The 23,037-nt window shown below is 45.6% G+C and overlaps 1 protein-coding gene across 2 annotated transcripts in view; it reads right to left on the minus strand.

Moving 5' to 3' along the window:
* Positions 1–23,037, minus strand: part of Ptch1 (patched 1) — a 65,133-nt gene that overhangs the window by 26,749 nt on the left and 15,347 nt on the right. For both annotated transcript variants that reach the window (NM_001328514.1, NM_008957.3), the window contains exons 3-12: positions 12,920–13,109; positions 10,161–10,230; positions 9,960–10,051; positions 8,414–8,612; positions 8,008–8,129; positions 7,089–7,236; positions 6,081–6,212; positions 5,606–5,761; positions 4,738–4,836; positions 4,157–4,282 (exon numbers count right to left, since the gene is read on the minus strand). In NM_001328514.1, the coding sequence (NP_001315443.1) occupies positions 4,157–4,282; positions 4,738–4,836; positions 5,606–5,761; positions 6,081–6,212; positions 7,089–7,236; positions 8,008–8,129; positions 8,414–8,612; positions 9,960–10,051; positions 10,161–10,230; positions 12,920–13,109 (1,334 nt within the window). The remainder of the gene's footprint in view (positions 1–4,156; positions 4,283–4,737; positions 4,837–5,605; positions 5,762–6,080; positions 6,213–7,088; positions 7,237–8,007; positions 8,130–8,413; positions 8,613–9,959; positions 10,052–10,160; positions 10,231–12,919; positions 13,110–23,037) is intronic.

A 23,037-nucleotide genomic window follows, 5' to 3' on the forward strand; every position in this document is an offset into this window, starting at 1 on the left:
CCAAATAGCCCCAGGAGCAGCTTGTGGGGTGTGTTAGTGAGTAAGGGCCAAGGTCAAGGAGAGTTAAGCAGAAAGAAATTCCAGTGTGTGATTATAGCCTGTAGAATAAATAAGTACGAATTCAAAAGCCACTCCATAACCTAGAATAAACACGGGGCTAGGTTCTGCAGCACTTGGGCAAATCTCCTGCTGACCTAGTAAAAATTGCAAAATTGGGCTGTTATTAGGCAAAGCCGACAGGACATCCAAGGGCAGTCCTGTTCTGAGAAGAAAAATTGAAGGAGAATGTTAAATAGCCAAGATAATCAGAAATTCATTTAAAAAGCAAAACCTCCTAGTGGAGCTTTCAAAAGGACAGCTTCAGAAAACTTTGCAAAATAGGAAGATGGATTGGGGTGAGGAGAGGAAGCCTAGCCATCACTGGTACCCAAAGTTACAAACCAAGAGACACTTCACAAAGGGCTTTTTGAAGGCAGTGTGGGTTTATGTTCCAGGTGAAACAGCAGCCAGGAGAGAAACCCTTCAATAAAGAGTCCCCTGTTAAGTCTACAAAGCCATAAAACAGCCAAGTCTTCTACATACCCTTTCCTGAGGTGATTGTAAAAGGACCTCATCAATTTCCACAGAACAGGTTAACTATGGCTCAAATGTGTATGCCGGGCTCTGAAGACTTCCTTATGAAGTAGCATGTAAGTGGGAGAAGTTCCTGCCAACACTGAGACGGGAGCACTAGGACACACATCCCACTGTGCTGGCTGCTGGAGAAGCACGGACAACATGCCTTTCCAGCCTCAGACAACTCACACCCCAGGCTGAGATGTTCCCAGTGGCTTAGAGAGAGTGTTCGTGGGTTGGGGTGTACAGTGTGTCTGGTCCAAAAAGGCTTCCTGAGAAGGGTTTAGAAGATGAAAAAAGGTCCACGAGGAACAAGGAAGAGACAGGATACATGGCTGGAAGACACAGGACAGGAGAGACAATCCTGACTCAAGCTACTCAGTTCTGGGACAGATACGGGAGACCAGATGTCAGTGTGCACCCACTGCGTTCCCACAGTAATCAGGATGTGGGAAATCTACTTAGAAAAGCTGTCTCCATTATCCACAGTGGCCCAGCTGAGGCACCTATGGCAGGGCCCTAGCGTAAACCCTTTTACTGGGTAAGGGTGTAGTTTGGTGGTAGACTACTTCTTTGTGGGGTTTTGGGTTTTAATGTCCCTACCACAAACAAAAAGGAGTGGAAGAATAGGGAGGTGACCCAGTAGGTAAGAGCAGTCACTCTGAAAACCTGAGTCCAATTTTTGTTGTGTAACAGCTTCTTCCAAGACTGAAACATTGTATCCTCCAGGAAGCTCTTTAAACAGGAAGGTAAACAACTCAAGATGGCTTCAGCAAGTCCCTGAAACTAACGGTCAGCAGAGTCAGGCTCCAAAGAAGACTTTCAGACAAAAAAGTTTGAGACCAGATCAGCTGCCTGGAAGAAGCAGGAACCCCGTCCAACTTGTTGAGCTGTGGGCAGGCTGTTCAATGTCCTCTGGGTTCCCACCTTTGCGAGCTTTCATGCACACTGGTGTAAGCTTTGGTAATGCGGTTCTAACTATAACTTCAAATCTTGCTGCTCCTGTAAATAGCCCCCTCTCCCATACTCCCATCAGTAAAACCAATAAAAATCAATGGTTCACCATGTTGGATTTTGGTGGTATCTATACTTGGCTCTGTCATAGGGTCCCTGTGGGCCATGAGTAGATGTGCGTGCTGCATCTTCCCAGGAAAAGTTTTGAATAGAACCAATTCTTAGCATCCACATACAAAGCTGAACAGTGTGCTACTTCCCATGTCTATAATCCCAGCACTGGGATGGAGACAGGAAACTAGCAGGAGTTTACTGGCCAGCTGACCCAGGTGGCTGAAAAGCCTCTGGTTCAGTGAAAGACCCTTTTTTCAAGTCAGAAAGTAATGGGGGCTCACACCTGATGTCCTGCTCTGGCACATATGCACATGAGCATATAACACTCACACATTCTCATTCATTCATATTCTCTCTCTCTCTCTCCCTCCCTCTCTCTCTCTCCCACACACATACACACAGAGAGACAGAGAGAAAGACAGTAAGAGAGAGACAGTGACAACTAAAAAGCAGCCCTTGATCATTAGAATGAGTAAGGATCTTGGTTTGGGTTTTTCACTGAGGAACTAACACCACAGTGAAGACTGATCAGTGAAAGATATTTGAGAGTGGGAACCCTATGATTTAAGTCAGGGTTAAAAAAATAAATCTTTAAAGTTTCACAAGAAAAAATCCAAACATTACACGTTTCATTGCGGCACAGAATCTCTCTGGGTGCTCTGACAGACCCCAAAATGCAAAGAACTATTTTTTTTTTTTTTTTGTCTCTGTAAGGTGCTTACCTTGGGAGAACTTAGCGTACTGGATTTTCTAAAAGGCTATCCTCAGGGAAAACTCAACGTAGCTTTCAGAGACCACACCGTGGGATACCAATAAGGGAGGAGAGTTTGCCTTGATGAACCATCAGTACTGAGTGGAGAGGAGAGAGAGAATGAGGGAAAGAAGACGTGTGTGCAAGCTGACAGAGCAGAGCAGGGAGCGCACAGCAAGGGGACAGGCAGTGGAAAGGACAGCGTGAACAGAGAGGGTCCCACTATTAAAGGACTCCAGAACCATTGCCATTCCAGAGTCAGCTGCACACGAACAAGAGCATGCAACAGACACATGCCTGTGCAAAACAGCCTCCCGAAAGGCCAGCGGTACCACCAAGACCAGGGGTATCTTTCCTTTATTTTTCCTATTATAGAGCACTTGGCTATTTTCATCTCCTTGGGTCTCTGTCCAGAAGCAGATCTGACTTCACTAACCGACTCTTATCTCTGTTTTCATAAACATTTATAATAAGCCTCTTTCTGATACTCTTTTCCTCCTCAGGAGTTGGTACTTGTGACTGACAGAGACTCTTCTCATAGTCTCAGAGCTTACCCTAAATGTTAAGGAGGGCTTGCGCCTCGCTCACAGCAGGCAGGGAGACTAAGTTCAAACACCTATGGGATTGTTTCTACGTAAGTGACAAATGTGTATCCAAGAATATAAATAGGAACACAAGATCATTTGTCACCTCTTCTTCCTGATCATAGTCCTTACTAGCACCTGAGCAGGTAGCATGGAGGAGTACAAACTTAACAACAGTTTCACACAAACACATCCAAGTGATTTCTTCAAGCAGCTGGCCACCTAGTGAGTTGTAGATCCTACCCTAAGGAAAATGGAGACAAACGTTCTCTTCAGTTGTCGCTTTAAAAACTTGACCTTAATTCAATTACCTTCTGCTGTGTCATCAACTACATGAGAGCCTGCTTCCTCTGCTATAGTGACCACTTCTGGCTTGCTACGGACTACCACAACTACTAGGTATGTGGCTCACAGCTGCCCCTCTCACACCTGGAAACAGACTCTTCAGGCTGATTGCCTGGGTATGAGAGCCCCACGGCTGGAGCAAGTGGGTAGAGTAATGAGACCAGCAACACAGCCCTTGCACATGGTGAGTGGCAGGCACTCTAAGCTTGCATAAGCAGCCTAAGGAGTAAGGAACCAAAGGTACAGGAGAGAATGCAAAAGGCCAACAAAGAAAAGACAGTGGCAAACATGATCCCCAAGAGGTGCCCCTGTAGTACATAGCCAAGTGGCTAACACACCGTTACACAGTGTGAGTGACAGTAACTGCCAGGCCCAGGGTTCAGGCAACCCTATTGCCATATACCAGTAGGGTCTTCTAAGGTCTTGAGGTGGGGCCAGAGCTGTTTAGGGAAAGGAGATATGAGGTGACTGGAAGGGGAGTAGTCTAGAAGTAGAAGCCAGCCAACGAGGACGCTAAAGAGTATCCTTGGCCCCACTGACCTGCACTGCACAGTGCACTCCACAGGTTAACAGCTTCTGGATAATAAGGTCTAAGAAGGCAAAGAACCTTGGAGCCTGTTTTGGAAGGAAGGAGTGCCAAGGTCATGCCTTGGAGCACCCACCCAGCAGCACCGAGACCCAAATGCTGCTGCCATGCACCTGATTTGTAACCTAAGTGTTGAACTCTAATAGAGCAGAGCAAGGATGCTGAACAGCCAAGCCACAGACAGGGATCTGCCCATGGCAAACTCACCTGGAGGGAGAACGCTCGCAGGGCAGGGATAGGGATCAATGCGGCCATGAAGAAGGCGGTGACATTGCTGATGGAGGTGAGGGCCACGCTGGCTCCGGTGCGCTTGAGGCACTCCCCAGTCCTGTCCTGGGGATGACAAGCCACAGTGCTGAGGGCTGTAGTCTGTCCTAGCCACCCCTTAAAGCACACAGCGGTGGTTTCTAATACTTGGATGTACCACCCCTGAGGCAGGGAAAGGTCCCAACCACCTTGACCCCAGCACTGGGTCCCGTGGGTTCCTCCCTCATGGTCACCATTGCCCCAATCAGAAAGCTCAAGACAATGATTATTTAAATGCAAATGCATAGCCAGAGAAAACGACAGAAGCAAAGGTGGGCTTTGGGAAGGGATGGCCTGGGAACATGAAGCATTCTGCCAAGGCACCCACATGTCCATGGGCACCCTAAATGGGGCTCTCGGCATCTCTCACAGTGACATTGGACTTGGGATGGACCAGATGGTGGGAAAACTACAGGACAAATACTAAGGAAATGAGTGGGCTTTGGATGTCTCCCAAACATTGTGCTTTCCCCTGCTTTTACCTCAAATGGAATCCTCTTATTCTGTCCTGTTTCACTGAATGCATGGGCCAGGAGGAAGACATCATCCACACCAACACCAAGAGCAAGAAACGGCAAAACCTACAGAAACACAGGCAACGACAGCATTGGCCAGGTAAGATCTCACAGGGAAACACTGAGGTCAGTGCCCTGCAGGTGCCAAGGGGGAGCTTATGCCAATTTGGTGGATATCCTACTTATCTGATGGTCTGCATCCACAAAAGCTTCTATTTCTGAGGTCCAGGTACAAGCACTTGTTTTAGAATTAAAAGCGAAAAGCTAGCTAACTCATACCTAAAGCTCTAGTTCCTAGTGACCCCTAGACCAGCAGTGAGAAATGCTGAGAATTGAAGATTGTGCCTTCTGGCAGACTGGGCCTAGTCATCTTTGTTTTAAAGGATTCTAATGCCTACTGGAGTATGAGAGTCAGAGTTTGAGTAAATGATATAAACTATTCTAATTAAATGTCTCTATCTACCAAGAACATCCCTGGAATTAAAAAAAAAAAAAAAAAAAAGCTTTGTTAATGTATGTGTATATGCCGCCACATGACTAATCAAAGGTCAAAGGTCAATTTTGTAGAGTCCTTTCTTTCTATCTTTATGTAGGCTCTAAAGACTGAACTCGGATCACCAGGTTTGCAGGGTTAAGTGCCTTTCCCCACTGACCCATTTCACCAGCTCTCCAGCCTTTTAGCCCATATATCAGATGGGTCTACTGAGAGCCAGCCCTCCCCTTTCCCTTACAGAAAAGGTTTTACAAACGCTTTAGGTAAGATAGATATGAAGGGGCCGGCAGGCCAGGAAAGGTGTGTTGGCCAGAGGACAGCAACGAATGGCCCCTGAAGTACCTGAGTTGTCGCAGCATTAAAAGAAATGCCAATCAAGGAGCAGAGGCCCAATCCTGCAGCCACTGACAGCGCAACCAACAGGACGCCAGCCAGCCCCACGGCACCCTGGGACTTGGAGCAGTCCCAGCGCAGCATGGTTAAACAGGCATAGGCAAGCTGCAAGCAGAACGATTGGGGGAAGGGGACAAAAGGGAATCGGAGAGAGGGAAGGGGAGGACACAAAACAAGAGCCAAACATTAGAATGTGTAACAATTCTAACGTTTTACCCACCCCATCGCCCCACATCCAAAGGCAGAACCTATCGACTCCAAAGACAAAACTTTACACTATGAACACCACACAACAGGGTGGAGACCACTTCTAAAATCCTTCCAAGGCTGAGCCGTCTTGGGCATACTTTTATGTTAGGGGCAGTTAAAAAACAGGTACCGTCAAAGTAAAATTACAAACCAACCCACGGGAGCCCAGAATTACCATCAGTAGGTAGCCGCTGGCCACTCGGATGACACTGACATCAGAGAAGGATTTTAGGATGTCGTCCAGGGTCGTGGTTGTGAAGGGAAGCACCTTTTGAGTGGAGTTTGGGGCGACACTTTGATGAACCACCTGTGGCCACAAGACAAAGCTAAATTCCCAGGAGCCAAAGCAACAAGAGCACAGACTTGGGGAACACCACCATGTGCCTCCAACCGTCTGCTGATACAGCAACACGAGGTCCCAATCAAGTGGACAGCGGTTGAGGGAAGAGAAACCTGCTTTTGACAGTGAGGGCTGCTGTGCTCAAGGGAGGGCAGGCGGTCTGTGGTCACCCAGAGTGTTTTACTTTGTAACTCTAAGGTTCCTTACTCCACAGCCAGATGATTGTTGCCTTAATCCAAAACAACTCATTCTTATAAATTCCACCTCCCCCCCACCCCTTCATTTGCTGGACACTTTCAAAAGGTCACAGGCAGCTCCATAGAGGTCACTGCTTGGGGAAACAAAGGCCAGCCTCCTGTCACATGACCTGACCAAGGGGCCTGCAGCTGTGAATAGATTCTGTTTTGCTAATGTTTTCCAGACACCTTTTCTTGTTCACCCAGTGTGGGTTTTCCCCCTCCCCCTTTTGCACTGTTATGCCTGGGCTCTGAGATCTACAATAGTTACTAGGCATGTTTCAGGGAACCCCAACTAAGAATGAGTGTCTCTTCAGACACTACTCCCAAAACTTTCAATGGCTGGATAAAGAAAATCAAGCTTGCATTTCATGCAGTGCTTAGAATTAAAGTTTGTATTGAAGAGATGGAGGCTGAGTTCAGTGGTGTAATCCCAGCAATCAGGAGGCTGAGGCAGGAGGACAGCAATTTTGAGACTGCTTGGGCTGCACTATTAGACTAAACAACAAACAAAAATCCCACTACACCTAACGGGAAACAATGTTTCAATAGGAAAGGAAGACTGGGCTCAGTTACAAGTTGTCCTGATTTCTAGGCAGGGCCTCACCTCCACGTAAGTCCTCTGCCAGGCCTCCAGGATGGCGGCTGCCCTGTCTTCATTCCAGTTGATGTGAGAGACATAGTCGTAGCCCCTGAAGTGTTCATACATTTGCTTGGGAGTCATTAACTGGAACATGGTTTGCAGGGCGTGAGCGCTGTCAAGGTGAATGGACAGAAGGAAGGTCAGCACAGCGGCCAAGCAGTGTGTGCAATGTGAAGTCCCAAGCAAGCATCCCCAGTTTTCCCTCAGACTTCTTCCCTCCTCTGTGTGCACATGTTTCCATTCAAACAAGACCAGGATGGTTATTGTATTTAATAGATTGATGTACCATATTAAAGGTGTAACCTTACAAACCTTTTACAGATAGACCCCAAAATTAAATTAATAAGCAATTTCCTTTCTCAGTTCCTATTCCATGAAACAGGAAGGAGAGGGGAGTAGATAGCTTGACCAGATACACTGGGTTCAGCCACACACTCTCTGTGTGCAGAAATCCCAGAGACAGTGTCCCGAGGGAGAAACCTCAGACGAAACACCTGACACTTGACTGACTGGAATCCTGGCTGCACAGAGGCCAACTCTTGCCTTGCTTGCTGTTCCTGGTCTTTGACTCTTAACAGTGCGTGACACAGATCAGCTCCTACCCCTCAACTCATTGTACACTAATACTGGATTTTCTTATCCCATTAGTCTATGTAAGGGCAGACCTTCCAAAACCTTGAAATCAACAGCTACTGCTCTGATGAAAACTACAAATCCATTCTAGAAAACCTTGCCCACAAGATCTCTTTGCAAGCTGGTCTGGTGTGCTAATGTTCCCCAAGGTTCAATGAACTGGACAGCTAGCTAAGATTTACATGAGTCCAAAGGCCTGTGTACAAGAAAAGGGGCACAGGCTAGAGTGGGGGGTACTCTGCTGGATTACCTGACAAGTTTTCCAGTGGCATTCTTGACGGTACCACCCACAATCAACTCCTCCTGCCAATGCATATACTTCCTGGATAAACCTTGACATCCACCATTCAAAACAAGGGCCACATCAAGAGGCTGTAATGAAAAGACAGTCACATAATTATGGGAATTAGTAGGCAGGTCACATGCCTCGTTAAGATCCAGTGCGTTAAGGGCTTGTTTGTTTCAGAGAAAACATTAATAGCAAGACTAATGAGGGTTATGCTAAATCTTACAGCAAAACTCAGCTCTGTGAACAACCTTAGTTCCATACACCAAATTAAAAAGGAACAAAAGTCACTGCCAAACGAAATCTTCAGGATGAAAATCATAGAGAGAACTGTAAGTGAAAACAGAAAAGCACCCCCCCCGAAACTCACTTTGGTTGAATTTTTGTTAGGGGCTGTGGCAGGGCAATCTGGGTCGGCTGGGTTGAGGCAAGGCCGGTCCATGTACCCATGGCCAACTTCGGCTTTATTCAGCATTTCCTCCCAGCTGTCCACTTGGTAGTTTATTTTCTTTAACTCTTCTAGGAATTCCAAGGGGTCAAAGTTTGTCCACCGTAAAGGAGGCTTACCTCTGCGAAAGAAATTAGAGGTGAGGCCATGAAAAATGTGGCTCAGACAGGCAGGAGGGCACATGGCTGCATTTGCACAACACAGGCTTATTAAAGCAAAACTCTGGGGCCTGAGTATAAAGGAAAGGAGAAAATATAAAAGTTCTTTCCCAGTAAAGCCACTGGCAAACTTAAGTCAGGAAAAGAATCCATGGCTGAGGATGGCAAGCAGGGTTTGCAAATTAAGGGAACCAACAGACAATCTTAATCCCCTGATATAGTATTTGATACCTTTAAAAAAAATTAGCTGGTGGGGGGAGGGATGGGTTCTTCTGAGCTCCAAAGTGAAAAACCGAAAGAATGAATTACAATATTACCTGCCTGCTTAAAAACTGCTTTTTAAATGTGACCAATCCAAGTATTTGATCTGCTAACTTTAACAATCATTCTTACGAGGTCCCTCTCACAGGTTGCCAGTGGGGTGGGCAAGCGCCCCCCCCCCCCCGGGACTCTACCATCACCACTATTACAGCCACTCCTAACCCCCCACTCACTTTGGAAACTGGGCTGTTGACAGACCAGAAAGGCTTTTGGCTGCCTGTTATGTGGTTCAAACCGTACTGTAGCTGCTTAACCAGGCTGAAGTCATTATTCAGAGTCTCCCAACCAGAAAACACAAAACCCCTTATTTCCCATCTAAAACTGTACACTGAAGGTCAGGGGATGGCCACTGCAAATTGCTTTTGCAGATATGTGCGGGCCAGGACGGAAACAATAACCCAAGCACTAACTCTCGCATAATTAGCTGAAGAAAGTCTACACCGAGTAACCATCATTCTTTAAATGGTGTGGTGTATGCAATTCCTAACTGCTGAGCTACGAAGCATCCCTTATCACGGCCTTTATAGACAGCGCATTTCCCCGCTTAAACATCATTACCATGATCCAAAGTAGGGTCCATATTTTTCTCTGCAGGAATATCTTGAACCTTAGCTGAAGTATTTCCTTGTGACAAGAACCCAGTAATAAATTATCTTCTTAAATGTCTGAGTGTTGGTCTGCATAACTACGAGCATTTTATAAAGAGTTTTTAAAAAATTGTACAGACTGTGCAATGATTTGCATTTTATTTGCATATAAATAGGTTGGTAAAAGTGAATGAAATCTAATGATGCCTACAGAACTGTTTCTGAAAAGAGGAAAAAAACATTCTGCTGAAATCCCCTCCCCCCCCACCATTCACTCAAAAAAATGCGCATGGAATTTCAATGTTTTTATTTCTTGTCCAAAACTGAAACAGAATAAACAATGATAAGCCACACCGGAAACTGTCACTGAGTCCAGCGGCTGGACACTGAGGGTGCACTTACAGGAGGTATGCTGTCCCGGACTGTAGCTTTGCCCCTTCCCAGAAGCAGTCCAAAGGTGTAATGATTAAGCAAGGGTAAAGGTATTCTATTATCTGTCAAAGCAAAAAACAATAGGGGTGCTTTAGGCTCACACTCGCTGCTCGGGTTGTTTCCAGAAATTTTGAACACTTTCCCCTCTCTGCAAACAAGAAAAGAATGTACCTGATCCATGTAACCTGTCTCCGTGATAAGTTCCCCTGATTTGTAGCACAAATGTTCCAACTTCCATTGCCTATTGGGATGGAAAGTGAAGAGAAATAAAAAAACTAAAACAAAAATGCTTCTTACTGCAAGGAAATGAGCTTAAAACAGGAACAACAGGACTTAGCAAAAGGCTGTAATTTCGATCACGCTGAAGCATCTGTCAAAACCAGCAGAGCTTTTGCCAAGGAGAAAGCCGGCAAGCCCCGCTTTAATGAATAGATAACACTGGATCGTAATTAAGATGTGGGGTGTTTATGTAAATGAATGCTACCGAAGTACTTGAAGTCTTGTTTCCTTAAGTGTTCTACCAATAATCTTGTTTACACCATTAATCTGCTTTTCCACACACATTAAACAACCTGCAACAATCCAGTGGAATTATCACAAATTCAAAATAGGCGGAGCTTGGGCTAGTGTGGCGTGTGCTGGGATAGACTCAGGTGGGAGAGTATTACTGGCTTGCCTTTTTCTCTTTTTTACTAGCTTATGTTATTTTTGGTCACGTTTGAAACAAACTTTCCTGCTCTTAATGTTATAAACAACCTCCACCAGGTAGACAGGACATTAAATGCATGGACCACGAATTAATTTGGTTTTAGTATCTCTCAGAGAGTGTTCTGCAAACTCATGGCTTTCTCAACGTGTTTAGGGAAAGACGCTTTACTCAAAAATAAAAGGATATTTGGAAAGAGTAAAGACAGGAAATCGAAGGAATGAAAATAAAAATTACCCCCTCCCCCCACCAGTTATATTTTATTGGTCTCCTCAGGGGGACCTGCCTTCTCCCAAGGGCATTTTTGATACTTTGCATCTTCTTCCCTACACTTTCTTCTAGGACTTTTCCATCTTTCTCTTAGTGCCCTTTCAAACCTCTACCTTCCTGCTAATCAAAAGTTTTCTTTGCCTAATGCTGGTGAAAACAACCCTTATGTAGAGTCCTGGCTCCAGTCTTACCTGGTACCTGGTGTATGAAGGGTGGGCCCTGTTCATGCCTGGCTTTGTCTGTTTCTACCTGTACTGACTGTATTTCTCTCCCTGGTATCATTCATTCATTCATCCGCCTATCTCTCCCCTCCGACACTTATCAACCCATCGATCAGGTAAGTGTTCTATGTGTTTCGCATGTGCACACACACACACACACACACACACACACATACACACACCCCAATATAAGTGGGTCTTCAGCACCACCTGACCAGCTGAATCTCTGCATTTGTTTGAGAAAGATGCCCACTGATTGTTCATTGGACATGAATCCAGAAAACAGCATTTGAAACCCGGCTTGATCTTTGACCTTGGACAAACACTCCATTTATTCTCGTTTTCATTTTTTTTTTCACCTAAAATATGCAAGTGCTCACTAGACAAGGGTTCTCTCCTATGCATAACTCTGAGTCCATCTTAGTTAACTTCACAGAACCTTAAATCTTGTCCTGAAGCATATGGCAGACAAGTGCTTCAGAATAGGCAGGTCTTAGCATATGTGTGTGGAATAACCCTGGGAGACCAGGTTCTCCACAGGGCCTCTGACTGCAAACTTTCCCATCTAGACCAGACAGTTACTCTACACTGAACACTCCTGATAGGAGGAGACCAATTCCTGAACACGTCCCATATTTCCCAATCCCCTTTTCTACAAATATCTGACCTTGCCCTACTCAACAATGGGCCAGGTATATGTATGGCTCCTATTTTAAAATAATAGACAGTATAGATGTATTTAAGAAAAAAAAAGATGTTAATTTTGTTTTAAAACTCTCTTATTATCAATCTACCTCACTCAGACATCCGGGAGAGACTCAATGCTCACCCCTCCATTTGCTTTGTGACCAATTGAATTCTTCCCTTTATCGTCCCTCTCATCCACCTCTTCGCCCTACCCATTGTCGACTGAGGCTATGCAAAACATAACTGCTCCAAAGAAAGGTTCAGTAAGAGATAATTTACCAAGTTAACAATATATTCAATTTAGGGGGAAAAAAACTTAAGCAAATGAGATATAGCCCAGGTAAGAAGTCCCGCAATAGAATCATATTCACTTGTAGACCACACCAAGATACTCATTCAAAGTACATTATAGCGGCAGAAGAGAAGGCTCAGAGGTTAAGAGGACTTGTCATTCTTGCGGGTGACCTGGGTTTGGTTCTCAACTCACATGGCCGCTCACCCTCTCTAACTCCAGTTCCAGACTGCCCACGTGTGGCACACAGACACACATGCAGGCAAATATTCATACACATTTTTTAAAAAAAAGCTTGAGCACATCTCCAATCTGAAAGCTCGACATCTGAAAAGCGCAAGAATCTGAAACCTTCTGACACCAACGGGGACCGCAAATAGGACATTCTATACCACGAAACTCCATTTTACACACAAAAATAAATATTAAAATACTGAGACATATGTCAATCCTGTCTTCAGTCTTTAATCCTGCCCCCAATATATTATTACCTACATGGAAATACTCTAAAATAAACTTTTAAATGTTTGAGACACTTCTGGGTCCCAAGAGCCTTGGATAAGGAATATTCAGTGTGTACTATCTCACTGTTGAACTCTATAAAACAAATCAAGATGGAGACGTGTTCAGTGGCAGCGCTGAGAATTATCACCTGTAAAACCTTGGGTTCTAAAAGGTTAACAAAAAACTGCTGGAACTAATCCAGTACAAGGGACCTACCTGCTGTACCTGTGCAGGTGACACAGGGCCTTACCTGTTATACATGTAGACGTGCACACGACTGGCCTGGAGTGCTGAGTCCAGGTGTTGCAGGAGAGCCTCTGTGGTCAGAACATTAGCGCCTTCTTCTTTTGGAGTCTGTATCATGAGTTGAGGATTAAACATAGCCTCTTCTCCTATCTTCTGACGGGTATAATTTAATTCTCGACTCACTCGTCCACCAACTGACAAACACAGATAGGTATCGATCAGAACAGAACTCACCTCAAACTCGTGTTGTCTCACTTGGGACAAACTAGCAACGAAACTTGAGTTAGCAGCAACGATGGCTTTGCAAATGGTTAAGTGTAAACTGCCACACACCCAAATCTACTAGATACAGTCTGACTGACAGATTGTGTCTAAGGGGGAAGGGAGTGTGGAAACTCCATACATACACCTTTTCCCTGCAGACCAGACCAAAATACCATGTTAGTCTCTTCCTTGCATAAACAATGTGGGCTGCAGCACCTTTCATGATGGCTTCAACTTACAGTCTTAAGTAGTCTAGCAAAGGTAACACAGAAAAGTTACTCCTCTGTGAAAAAAAACCACAGGAAGATGGTCATTGTGTTCAGAACACAACCCGTGGGCAGATAAAAACTGTGATTCAAGTCAGAAGGGCCAGGGGAACTCCAAGGCTATTGCAGTCAGCCCCTGGAACCTGGTTCCATCAGAACCACCTGGTCAGCATCCAGAATGCACAGGTGTCAGGCTCTGAGTCACTTGGAATGCAGCCTGTGTCTGCAAGCTCCTAGGTGACGTTGGACCTGCTACTGAGGCCAAGGAGGTGTGCTATCTACTGACTCCAACCTGGATCTACTACAAGTTGGCTAAAGCTAGGCATGCTGGTATCCAGGTCCAGTTGACCGTGTTTTAAAACTATTTTTACTCTGGCTCTCCTTTCTGCGTACTTATGTACACTGAATTTTGGGAGCAAACCATGCTCAGAATGCCAGCCCTGCCTGTTCTGAGAGACTTCCTGGGAAGACGGGGGACAGAGGATCTGCCTTCCACGGTCTGACTAGTTCCCAAAGTCACTGATAAGCTCAGAGTTTCTGAGAAGCAGGCCTGAGGCTGCAGCTGGGAAAGAACTCAGTGATTGTCACTTTCCCACGAGGAGGAATCCTTTTTCTTCAAGTTTAGTATTCAAGGACATAAACATTTGGTTTGGGAAAGTAAGTAAGTACTGAGAACAGTGGGGTGTTTGGTTCTCTTGGCATATTTTATAAACAAGGGGGCAGGCTAAAAAGCAAACAATGCCCTCATTAGGAAAACTAGTGCAGAATCTCGAGCTGGCAGGACCCTATGTGTAGATCTCACAGAGCCGCCAAGGCCACCACGGAGCTCTGAGGTGAGGCTGTGGGAGGGGGGCAGCAAAGGGTTCATGAAAAGTATTCCAAGTGTGCAGACAGCTTGACGAATGCTAAGGGGAATGGCTGAGGGCTTCACCAATGTCAAGTTATGGAAAAGGAGAACTGGGGGTGTGGCTCAGTACCAGCCTGGCAATCACCAAGTCCCAAGTTCCAGCCTCGGCACCAGGGAAACTCTGGGAAACAATCTGGAACAGAGGGTGCACCCCTCTCTACTACCCAGACAGCCAGAGTCAGAATACAGACTTCCAGCCAACTAGCCAACTGAACTTGACATCTGTGGGTGTAGAGGCACCCGGAAGCTAAGCAGTCAATGTCTAGTTCAGGTCACTGCTGAAGAAGTACAAGGCCACACAGGAGGGACCACCACCCCACATCTGCTCAACTTCTCATTTTTCCTGGTGATGTTACTACACCTCAAGCCCCTCCAGTCCCTTGCTTTCTGTGACTAGATCCTGTTCAGCACACTGTGCATGTTTGCTTTTAAAATTAAAACCTGGGTGACCTCAAACCATGGGGCATAAAACAATAACAACAACAACAATTTAAAATAAAAATCAAGCAATGGAGTCCCTCCTTCCCTAACACACAACTGCATTTACAGCAAGGATCTATCCATGCAAATCATGACAGTTTGACCAAGTTCTACCCCTGACCCCAGAGACTAGAGCAGAAGTCTATCACTATCTACAGCACCCAATATGAATGCTCAGAAAAACAAAGAAACCCAGAACATGGCATACGTCACACTGCTGAGGTCATCAGTGTACTCTCTCCAACTAAATTCCCGTGAAAGGGGATTCAGAAAGGATTCTCAAAGTAGGGAACATGTAACTCTTGGGCTCTATTACCACCCTATGGTGTATGTTAAAACCAATGCATTTTAAAAGCAACTTGACATCCATGTTTTCTTGAAGGGTTCATGTTTTTGTTCTCTTTGCTCTAGTAGCAAATATTTGTGAGTCTCCCTTTGAAAGATTTATTATTCCCAGTCACGGGTGTATTGGTGTGCCTGTGGGCTATGCATATATATGAGTATGGGCACTCAGAGAGGACTGCCCTGGAGCTGGAGTTACAGGTGGTTGTGAGCTAGCCTATGTGAGTGCCGGGCACTGGGTTTACTCTGCTCTTTTAACTGATGGGCCCTCTCTCAGTTACAAATTTTATTGATGTGACAATCAGTACGAGCCATGCAAGACCACAACCACTACTGATAAAGTGGAACAACTCTTGCAAGAATGTATGCTGAGCTCGACCTGGGGTCCTTGATGATACTTCTAACGTTTCACTTTGTATTAATTGAGCAGTTTGTTGTTGTTTGTTTGTTTGTTGCCAAAATGACTGGCTAACTTCAGAACAGTTAGCTGCTGTTCATTTCATGTTAACCACAGTTGTTTAAACAACTCAAGTCATCAAGGCAGCATCTATCTCTGGGTCCATATGGTGTATGGCATGTGGTGAGTGTTATGAGCAGAAATCACTGGTGGACAGGACTAGGCATTCTTCCCTTTCTACTGTTCCACTGTAAGAGGGCTATAGGGACAGTGACATGAACAGGCAATGATAAGAAAACCAAGTGTCCTGAGGGAACGTAAGGTGGTGAAGGGCAAAGAAAAATTGGTATTTAGTGACTTTGTAGAGCTGGGGCCGTTGTTCTGATGCAGGAGGCAGCAACTTGCAGAGCTCAGTCAAACTGAGTGAAATCAGGGAGACTCTGATTGTGGTTGTTCCTCCGTCAGTTATGAAGCAGATGTATCACACAGGCACTAAGCATCGAAGCAGCAGACCTATTTCCAGCACTGCCCTCGGAGGAGGGAGATTTGGGAAGGTCGTAATGGGGATATAAGAGGCAGTACTGGTCTGATCCAACTACCCTGCCAGCCTTCTCACACAGGGAGTGTGTATACCTCAGACGTGGCAGGAAGTATCAAATTCCATATTCCAGAGTGTACTAAACCCATGGTTTAAGCTTTGGGAATGTAGATAAATAGCTTCCATCTCACTTAAAAGGCAGTAATGTTACCTTCAGTGTTTTATTGTCAGGAAAGAAGCTGCACCCTTTAATGGAGCCCCATGGGACCATGGCTCTATTTTCCTTCTGGTCCCCCAGAGGGTCCTAAGTTTTCTTTCTTTTAAATTCTCCATCTCATTCCCCACAAATGTAAAGCTGACACCAGTGCTTTGAAAGAGTACAAGCATTGCTTCTGCAATGAATTTCTCAGTCAGGCTCGTCTACCCTTGTCTCCTCAAACCAGCCACCATGGTTTTCCAAAGGGACGCATGGGGTGAAGCATTCGATCAAGCCATACCCTCTGGAGGGGTGCTCTTCCAGTCTACTCTGGACATGAGATGCCTCCCCTTGACGTCCCCTGCTGGACAGCCACTGCCTCTCACACAGCCTAAGAAAAAGATGTCACAATGAAAGCTTTCACCGAAAGCTTCCTGTGAGCTACGGAAAGATGGTCTGAGGGTCTAAAACAAGGTGGTGTGTTTTCCTCATGAATTCCACGTCTTTAAGGGAGACCCATCTCCTATCCACTTATCTTCATGACTAAATGACAGAGGCAAACCAGGAGCATGGCACACACTCAAGAGTGCTGTTGCACAAATCAATGAATGAACAGCCTCAGTACAGAGCCCTGGGAACAGGCAGTCATCTGTACAAGATATTAATTCCCCACAAAGCCCCAAAAAGTCAGTCAGTCAAAACAAATGACCCTTTCAGCCTGAAAGTACCCACTCAGAGTCCAATTAGGAAAGAGGGGGTCTGTGCACACGAGGGCACATTCACATTCGATTAATCCTGTGAATTATCTAGCAGTCTCAAACAGAGATTTTTTTTTCCTTCCCCTCTTTAGTTGCTTCAGGTCCTTCTTTCAGTGATGTGACTAGTTACCGAGAGGGCCAAAAGATGCATACTGCTAAAATGAAGAGCTGCACAGAGCTTTTGGCACCGATTCATGCCTAAATTGGGAGAAGAAAACAAAAGAATCAGTAGTAACTTCGGTAGTAAACCGGCTGAAAAGTCTGGGTGAGGTCTAGTCACTCGCTCCATCCACTCTCTTATGGGGGAGGTGATGCCACCTAAAAGGCTGGAACCCTTTATTTCCTTCTCATCTTGAGCTTATGAAAAATGCTAGAATCAGACAGATGAAAGTATACTGCCCCCCCCCCCCCCAAAGGATGACCACACAAAACCACACTGGAAGCAAAAGATATCCACTCACTCACTCACCCACAGTTTGGAGAGCTGAAGGCAGGTCGTGAATGTGCAGGCACCCACCAGAGCACTGGGCAGGCATCCATGCCCTGCCCCGCCCCCACACCACAAACCGGCAGCTTGCAGTGCCATCTGTTACCAGCCTCACCAGGGCTGCTTCCTCTGAATGGCTCTCCTTGAGACCAACCCACTGGCCCTGTCGGATGCAATCAGGTCAGCCCAGTGCTCTGCCACCAGCACTCTGCCACCAGGCCTGTGGCCCACAGCAGTCCTACGGCTGTTGGTGGCCCCTTCTTCATGGACACCCAACATGCGTTCTCACCCAAACCAAACTACAGTGTTTTCCAGACTTCCTAAACGGCCCAGCCAGATACATCCTGTTTTCCTTACTGCGTGCTTACCAGTCTCTGAAGTGCCCCAAGCTAGGAAGACCACCACCTCACCTGAATGCACTACAAATCAAGCCCGGTCATTCTGTAGAAAAGCAGACGCTAAGGAAGGAGGTCCAACTCCTCCAGGCAGTAGAACCAGAAACCAACACAAGTAATTACATTAAGGTCTGAGGGCTTAATTTTAAAAAAATAAAAAGGGCTGCCTGGCAAGGTGGCACATGCCTTTAAACACCGGCACTTGGGAGGCAGAGGCGGGCAAATCTCTGTAAGTATAAGGCTAGCCTGGGTCTACAAAGCAAGTTCCAGGTCACTCAAGGCACACAGTGTGACACTTGTCTCAAAAAAAAAAAAAAAAAAAAACCTAAGTAAATAATAAAAAGGGGCTTGTGACTACCTAGCATACACAACCATAAGCCTGGTGATCCTGTGAGTAGGGAGTTCAAAGCCACCCTCAGCTACATGAGACTCTGTCTCAATGAAATAAAAACAGAAAGCAACAAAACCCGGAGTATTTGCTGGCTAGCCATGGCTGTGGCATGACACCAACTCCAAGTCCCTTCTTAGTGATGCTGACATCATGTGTGTCAGCCAGTCCTCTGAAAGCCTCTATCTAGCCACTTTCCCATGAGCAGGCAAACTCCCTGGCCTCTGGGAATCCCTACACTGGCCTTCCCTGTGCATCCCTGTGCATCCGTGCAGGGACACATGCAGCACTGGGGGCCACTTTCATGATTTTGTTGCCGTCAGGATTAGCTGGATTAGGGGCCAGGACATAAGGACCCCCTGGTGCCAGGAGGAAGTTTCATCACCGGGTCAGCGTGGTGTGTGAACTATATTCTGTCAACACTACCACTGCTTTCAGCCACCAACCAAAAAAGTGTGGGAGGGGAGAACAGAGGAAAAATATGCTTTGAGTGGAGAATGTATAAACACCCCACTGCACTCCCCAACAGATTTCAAAGTGTGAGCTGGTTCAAGGCTGTCCTTTCAAACAAGGACCCTGTTTGGTTTTTTTGAGTTTTTTTTTTTTTTTTTCTATTTTATCAGTGAAAAATTTAGTGGGTCTAACAGTGATTACAGATAGAAAAGGAAATGCTATACTGTCCACAGGAGGGTAAAATACACACACACACACACACACACACACACACACACCTTTCCCTCTAACCAGACAAGTTTGGGCAGAGTCCCACCAATGAAAACTTGTCCTTTGGTCAAAGCTCAAAAGTCTAAGGCAGTCCCCTTTTCCTAAAGCTGAAAGCAGTACCCCAACCAGCAGGGAACTCTCCCCACATTTAAGGTGAAGGAAAACAATGTGGGTAAGAAGGTAGAGCAGGGAATGAAGAAACAAGCACAAAACCACAACTTTTAGCTCCTTTTATAGCTGAGCTCAGCACCTAAAATTCTTCCAGGAAACGACCTCAGGTCTATCTCCCCACCTAAACCTGTCCATAGCCACTCATGAAGACCTGCTTGAGGTAAATATCATTTGTGGAGAACTCAATATCATGGGATGTCTGCTAGTGTGTGCAAGCATGTGCATGCGTGTGCAATGTTACAGGACCGTCCCTCTCGCACAGAACCGAGCTGTTCCATCAAAGCACTATCTGTTATATTTCTGTCTTTCTCTTCTGTTTGGCGTATTCACCAAGGACAGAAAAGGAGGTAAGCTTTGGCGGCCCTGACCTGCAGCTGGGACACAATACTTTCGCACAGCCCTGCCGACCCCTGACATAAATTTTACTCCGCAGCTGGCACTTACACACTCAACATTACCATATGTATAGCTGCTCCGTGCTAATTATGCTAATCACCTGTCTAACTCGCTGCTGCGAAAAATGGTTGTATTTAGCAGTCCAGTGCTTACCAATGCAGCTTACTGTGTGGCTGAAATGTACATTCAGACGGCCCTGAATGGCAAGATTTTTCCACGTTGCTGGCTACATTCAGGGCTCAGAAAAATTTATTCAAGTCAACTGGTTTCGGCCCGCAACAAAAAAGTTACGAGAAAAAAGTGAGTGTGTTCTTGCCCTAACATTCTGGATCTGCTTGCAAGCAAAATGATAAATCAATTGGTATGGGGAACAAAAAGGGAGAGAGATTTCTTTGGGGAGCCCATGTGAAACTGTAGCCTATTTAAAAAAAAAAGAAGAAGAAAAAAAAAGAAGGAAAAAAAAGGGGTCATCCTATCCCCCAAATCTCTAGAGAGAGCAATAACAGATACTCCCAATTCAGAGCTCTCGAATTGGCAAGTGAGGGTTGCAACTGAACAAGGGATCAGACATGCTTTCCCTGGACCACATACAGATTAAAAATGATGAAGCACACTTGACATCTTTTTAACTTAATACTGTTCCAAGAACACACCAAGCAGCAGCAGGTGAGAAGAAATAACCTCGTAGGCAGCAACGAAAAAGTATTTTGGCATTTTCTTCCTTAGAGTATTTAAAAGGAGGCATGCGGGATGTTTACCTCTATTCTGTGAAGGTTTCTTGTTTCCCACTAAAGGAGAAAAAAAAAACTGAGGAGTGTGGGAGGGAGAGGTGGGGGTGGGGAAGACTGGCAGACCGGGGAGGGTGGGGGGATTGGGGGGGTGATGAGGAGGGAAAGACAGGGAGTCAAGAAGCCTCTATTTTCTGTAATCTCAAATTTCCTGTTTTTACTATTACCATTTCTTAAAGGAGCGCTTCCCGAGCATGCTACGGATGGATTTCTTAAATCAGGAAAATATTAGAGCAGTTATTTTAACAATCGCCAAAATCCGATTTCCTCCTAACTCACAAAACATGTTCCTTTTTTTTTTTTTTCTTAACCCCCCTTAACTGTGAGTCTGGTTCTTCTGAGGACTGCTGAGTACAAGTTCTGAGGTCTCTCTAGACCTTCCAATCTCTAACTGTCTGCCGCACTGTAAAAACACACCTTAGTGGACAGGAGCTGGAGGTGCCCGGTTACCTCCCCTCTTGGCCTTTTGCAGTATCCTGACTTCCCTCTAGAAAGCACAGCCGACCTGTAAGCCATGCATCTGACAAGGTATCTTAAGCCACCTCCCATTGCTACATCACAGCAGCCTTGTGATAAATCTTGAGCTTAAACCAAGATGAACCAACCCAGCAGGCTTTCTCTAACACTGTAGGAGGTCCGGAAGAGAGCTGGCCTCTCTTGGCCTAGCTTCCTCTCACCTTTCAATTTAAGAGCAGATGGCAAAAATGATGTTCACGACTTAAAGATGCTTCTTGGAGGACTTAGCTTTCTTCCTACTCATTCCCAACCCCCATACTCAACTTTTTTTTTTTTGAGAACACTGGTGAGACTTGAACTCATAGCTTTGAGAATGCTAGCAAGTACTGAACTACTGAGCCACATCTCCAACCTCCAGCTCAAGAGGCAAGTTGCTTCTCTACGGCATCAACAGGTGGCTGTTAGTTGCCTTTCAAGGTGTTAATTTATCTGGGTTTTAGACTTCCAAATCTTGATTGTGCAGCCCCTAACCCAAGCAGAACCACTGTGCTCAGTGGTCAGCTAGCCAAGGGCTGCTCTGCTCCTCTGGGTCTCCTGCTTTCTTAAGTAGGAGATGGACCACCCTGCCTCGTGGCACAGAGCAGTGTTTACATTGCAATCCTTGACTATGTAATACATCTGGCATTTTTGGGCAGGATCCCTGAGCTAGTAGCCAGAAGCCCTTAAGCACACTGACTGAAAGCCCATTTCCAGTTTCTTTTGCTTTCTTCTGTCCATGTCTCATCAAGAGCTGGAAAGCATCTCAGCTGCTAAACAAAGTACATTTACAGCTGCTTCTTTTCATTTATCCCAACAAGAGGAATATAAAGCACATATTGTGATGTGCACAGGGACCCGCTTTTTCACTGGCCTCACTTCTATGTGGGGACCCACAGGTATGTGGTCCCCCATGTGGGACCCACTTCCATCCACATTGGGACTATTCAAGTCAATTCACACCTGGACTTCAGGATTACAAGTAAGGTCCTGCCTTCTCACATTAAATCCCTCCAACAAAGTCGTCTTTCATTAGCAGGTACCTGACTGTCAACCAAGAAATGGTTTCCCTAACACAAGGCAACTGTTTTGCCAACTATGCTCTAAACTCCAATTAAATCCCGACACCTCCCCTCCCAGGGGAAAGGGATGGTATGCAACTTTCTGGACAATAGGCTCCTGCACACCTGCCAACATTCAGGCAGCCTCTCAATAGCAACATTTACTGTCTAGGAAGGCTTTTTTTTTCTTTTTCTGCTACATCTACTTAGATGCTGATACACAGAAAAAAAATTAATACTATGTAACACAAAGGGACTATCAGTCTAATATAAAAGGATCCAAATCTGATTTGAAAGCAAGAAACCCCTGTAAGGTGCCCAAATCTAGAGACTGGCAGGAAACAGCAGCAGCAGCAGCAACACAACAACAGGAAGGGTTTGTATTTATTTACAGGGCAATCCTAAATGTATCTGTGCTTCAAAAAAAACGTTCCCACTGAGACTATTCCAAGAGCTTCCTCCTTCTGTCCATACTGAACTGGCTTTCCCAGAAGGCCCTTTGACCTCTGGGATGTCAACAGAGACCTCATGAGGATGAAACATCTAAGGCTATGGGGTCAGCCAAAATTTGGATAAGAAAATCAGTCCTCTCCTGTCTCTATCCAAGCTCCTGTTCCCACTAGTTCTGGTGGGTGTTCCACTCAGGGAAAGGCGAAAGTGAGGAGCCTGGGTGGGATGTCACCCTGTGTCTCACTTAGCAGTTCAGGGATGCTACAGGGCCCAATTCTCCCTAACATCCTATGCCACAAGAAGGACAGGAGTTAAGACTTACTTCATATACTCTGCCCATTTTACATACACAGGAAGAACACGTCCATAGGTCCTGAAGTTACTTTATAAAAAGTTACTTAGAAGTCTGCAACAATGTCAGGAATCCTCATCAGGAAAAGCAACGCTTCTAATGATCAAAACCTAACAGAATGTTTAACCACAGAGCCCACCATAACCGTAGTATATGATGGCTCTGGGGCTAACGTCTCTCACCCCACTGCGCAAAAAGAACACATCTACTAATTCCTTCCTAACGGCCCAGACAGAAGACCTTTTCAGATCTGACTCACTTGGGAGGAAAT

The sequence above is a fragment of the Mus musculus genome, chromosome 13 (genome assembly GCF_000001635.26).
Source record: "Mus musculus strain C57BL/6J chromosome 13, GRCm38.p6 C57BL/6J".
In the NCBI taxonomy this organism is placed as follows: domain Eukaryota; kingdom Metazoa; phylum Chordata; class Mammalia; order Rodentia; family Muridae; genus Mus; species Mus musculus.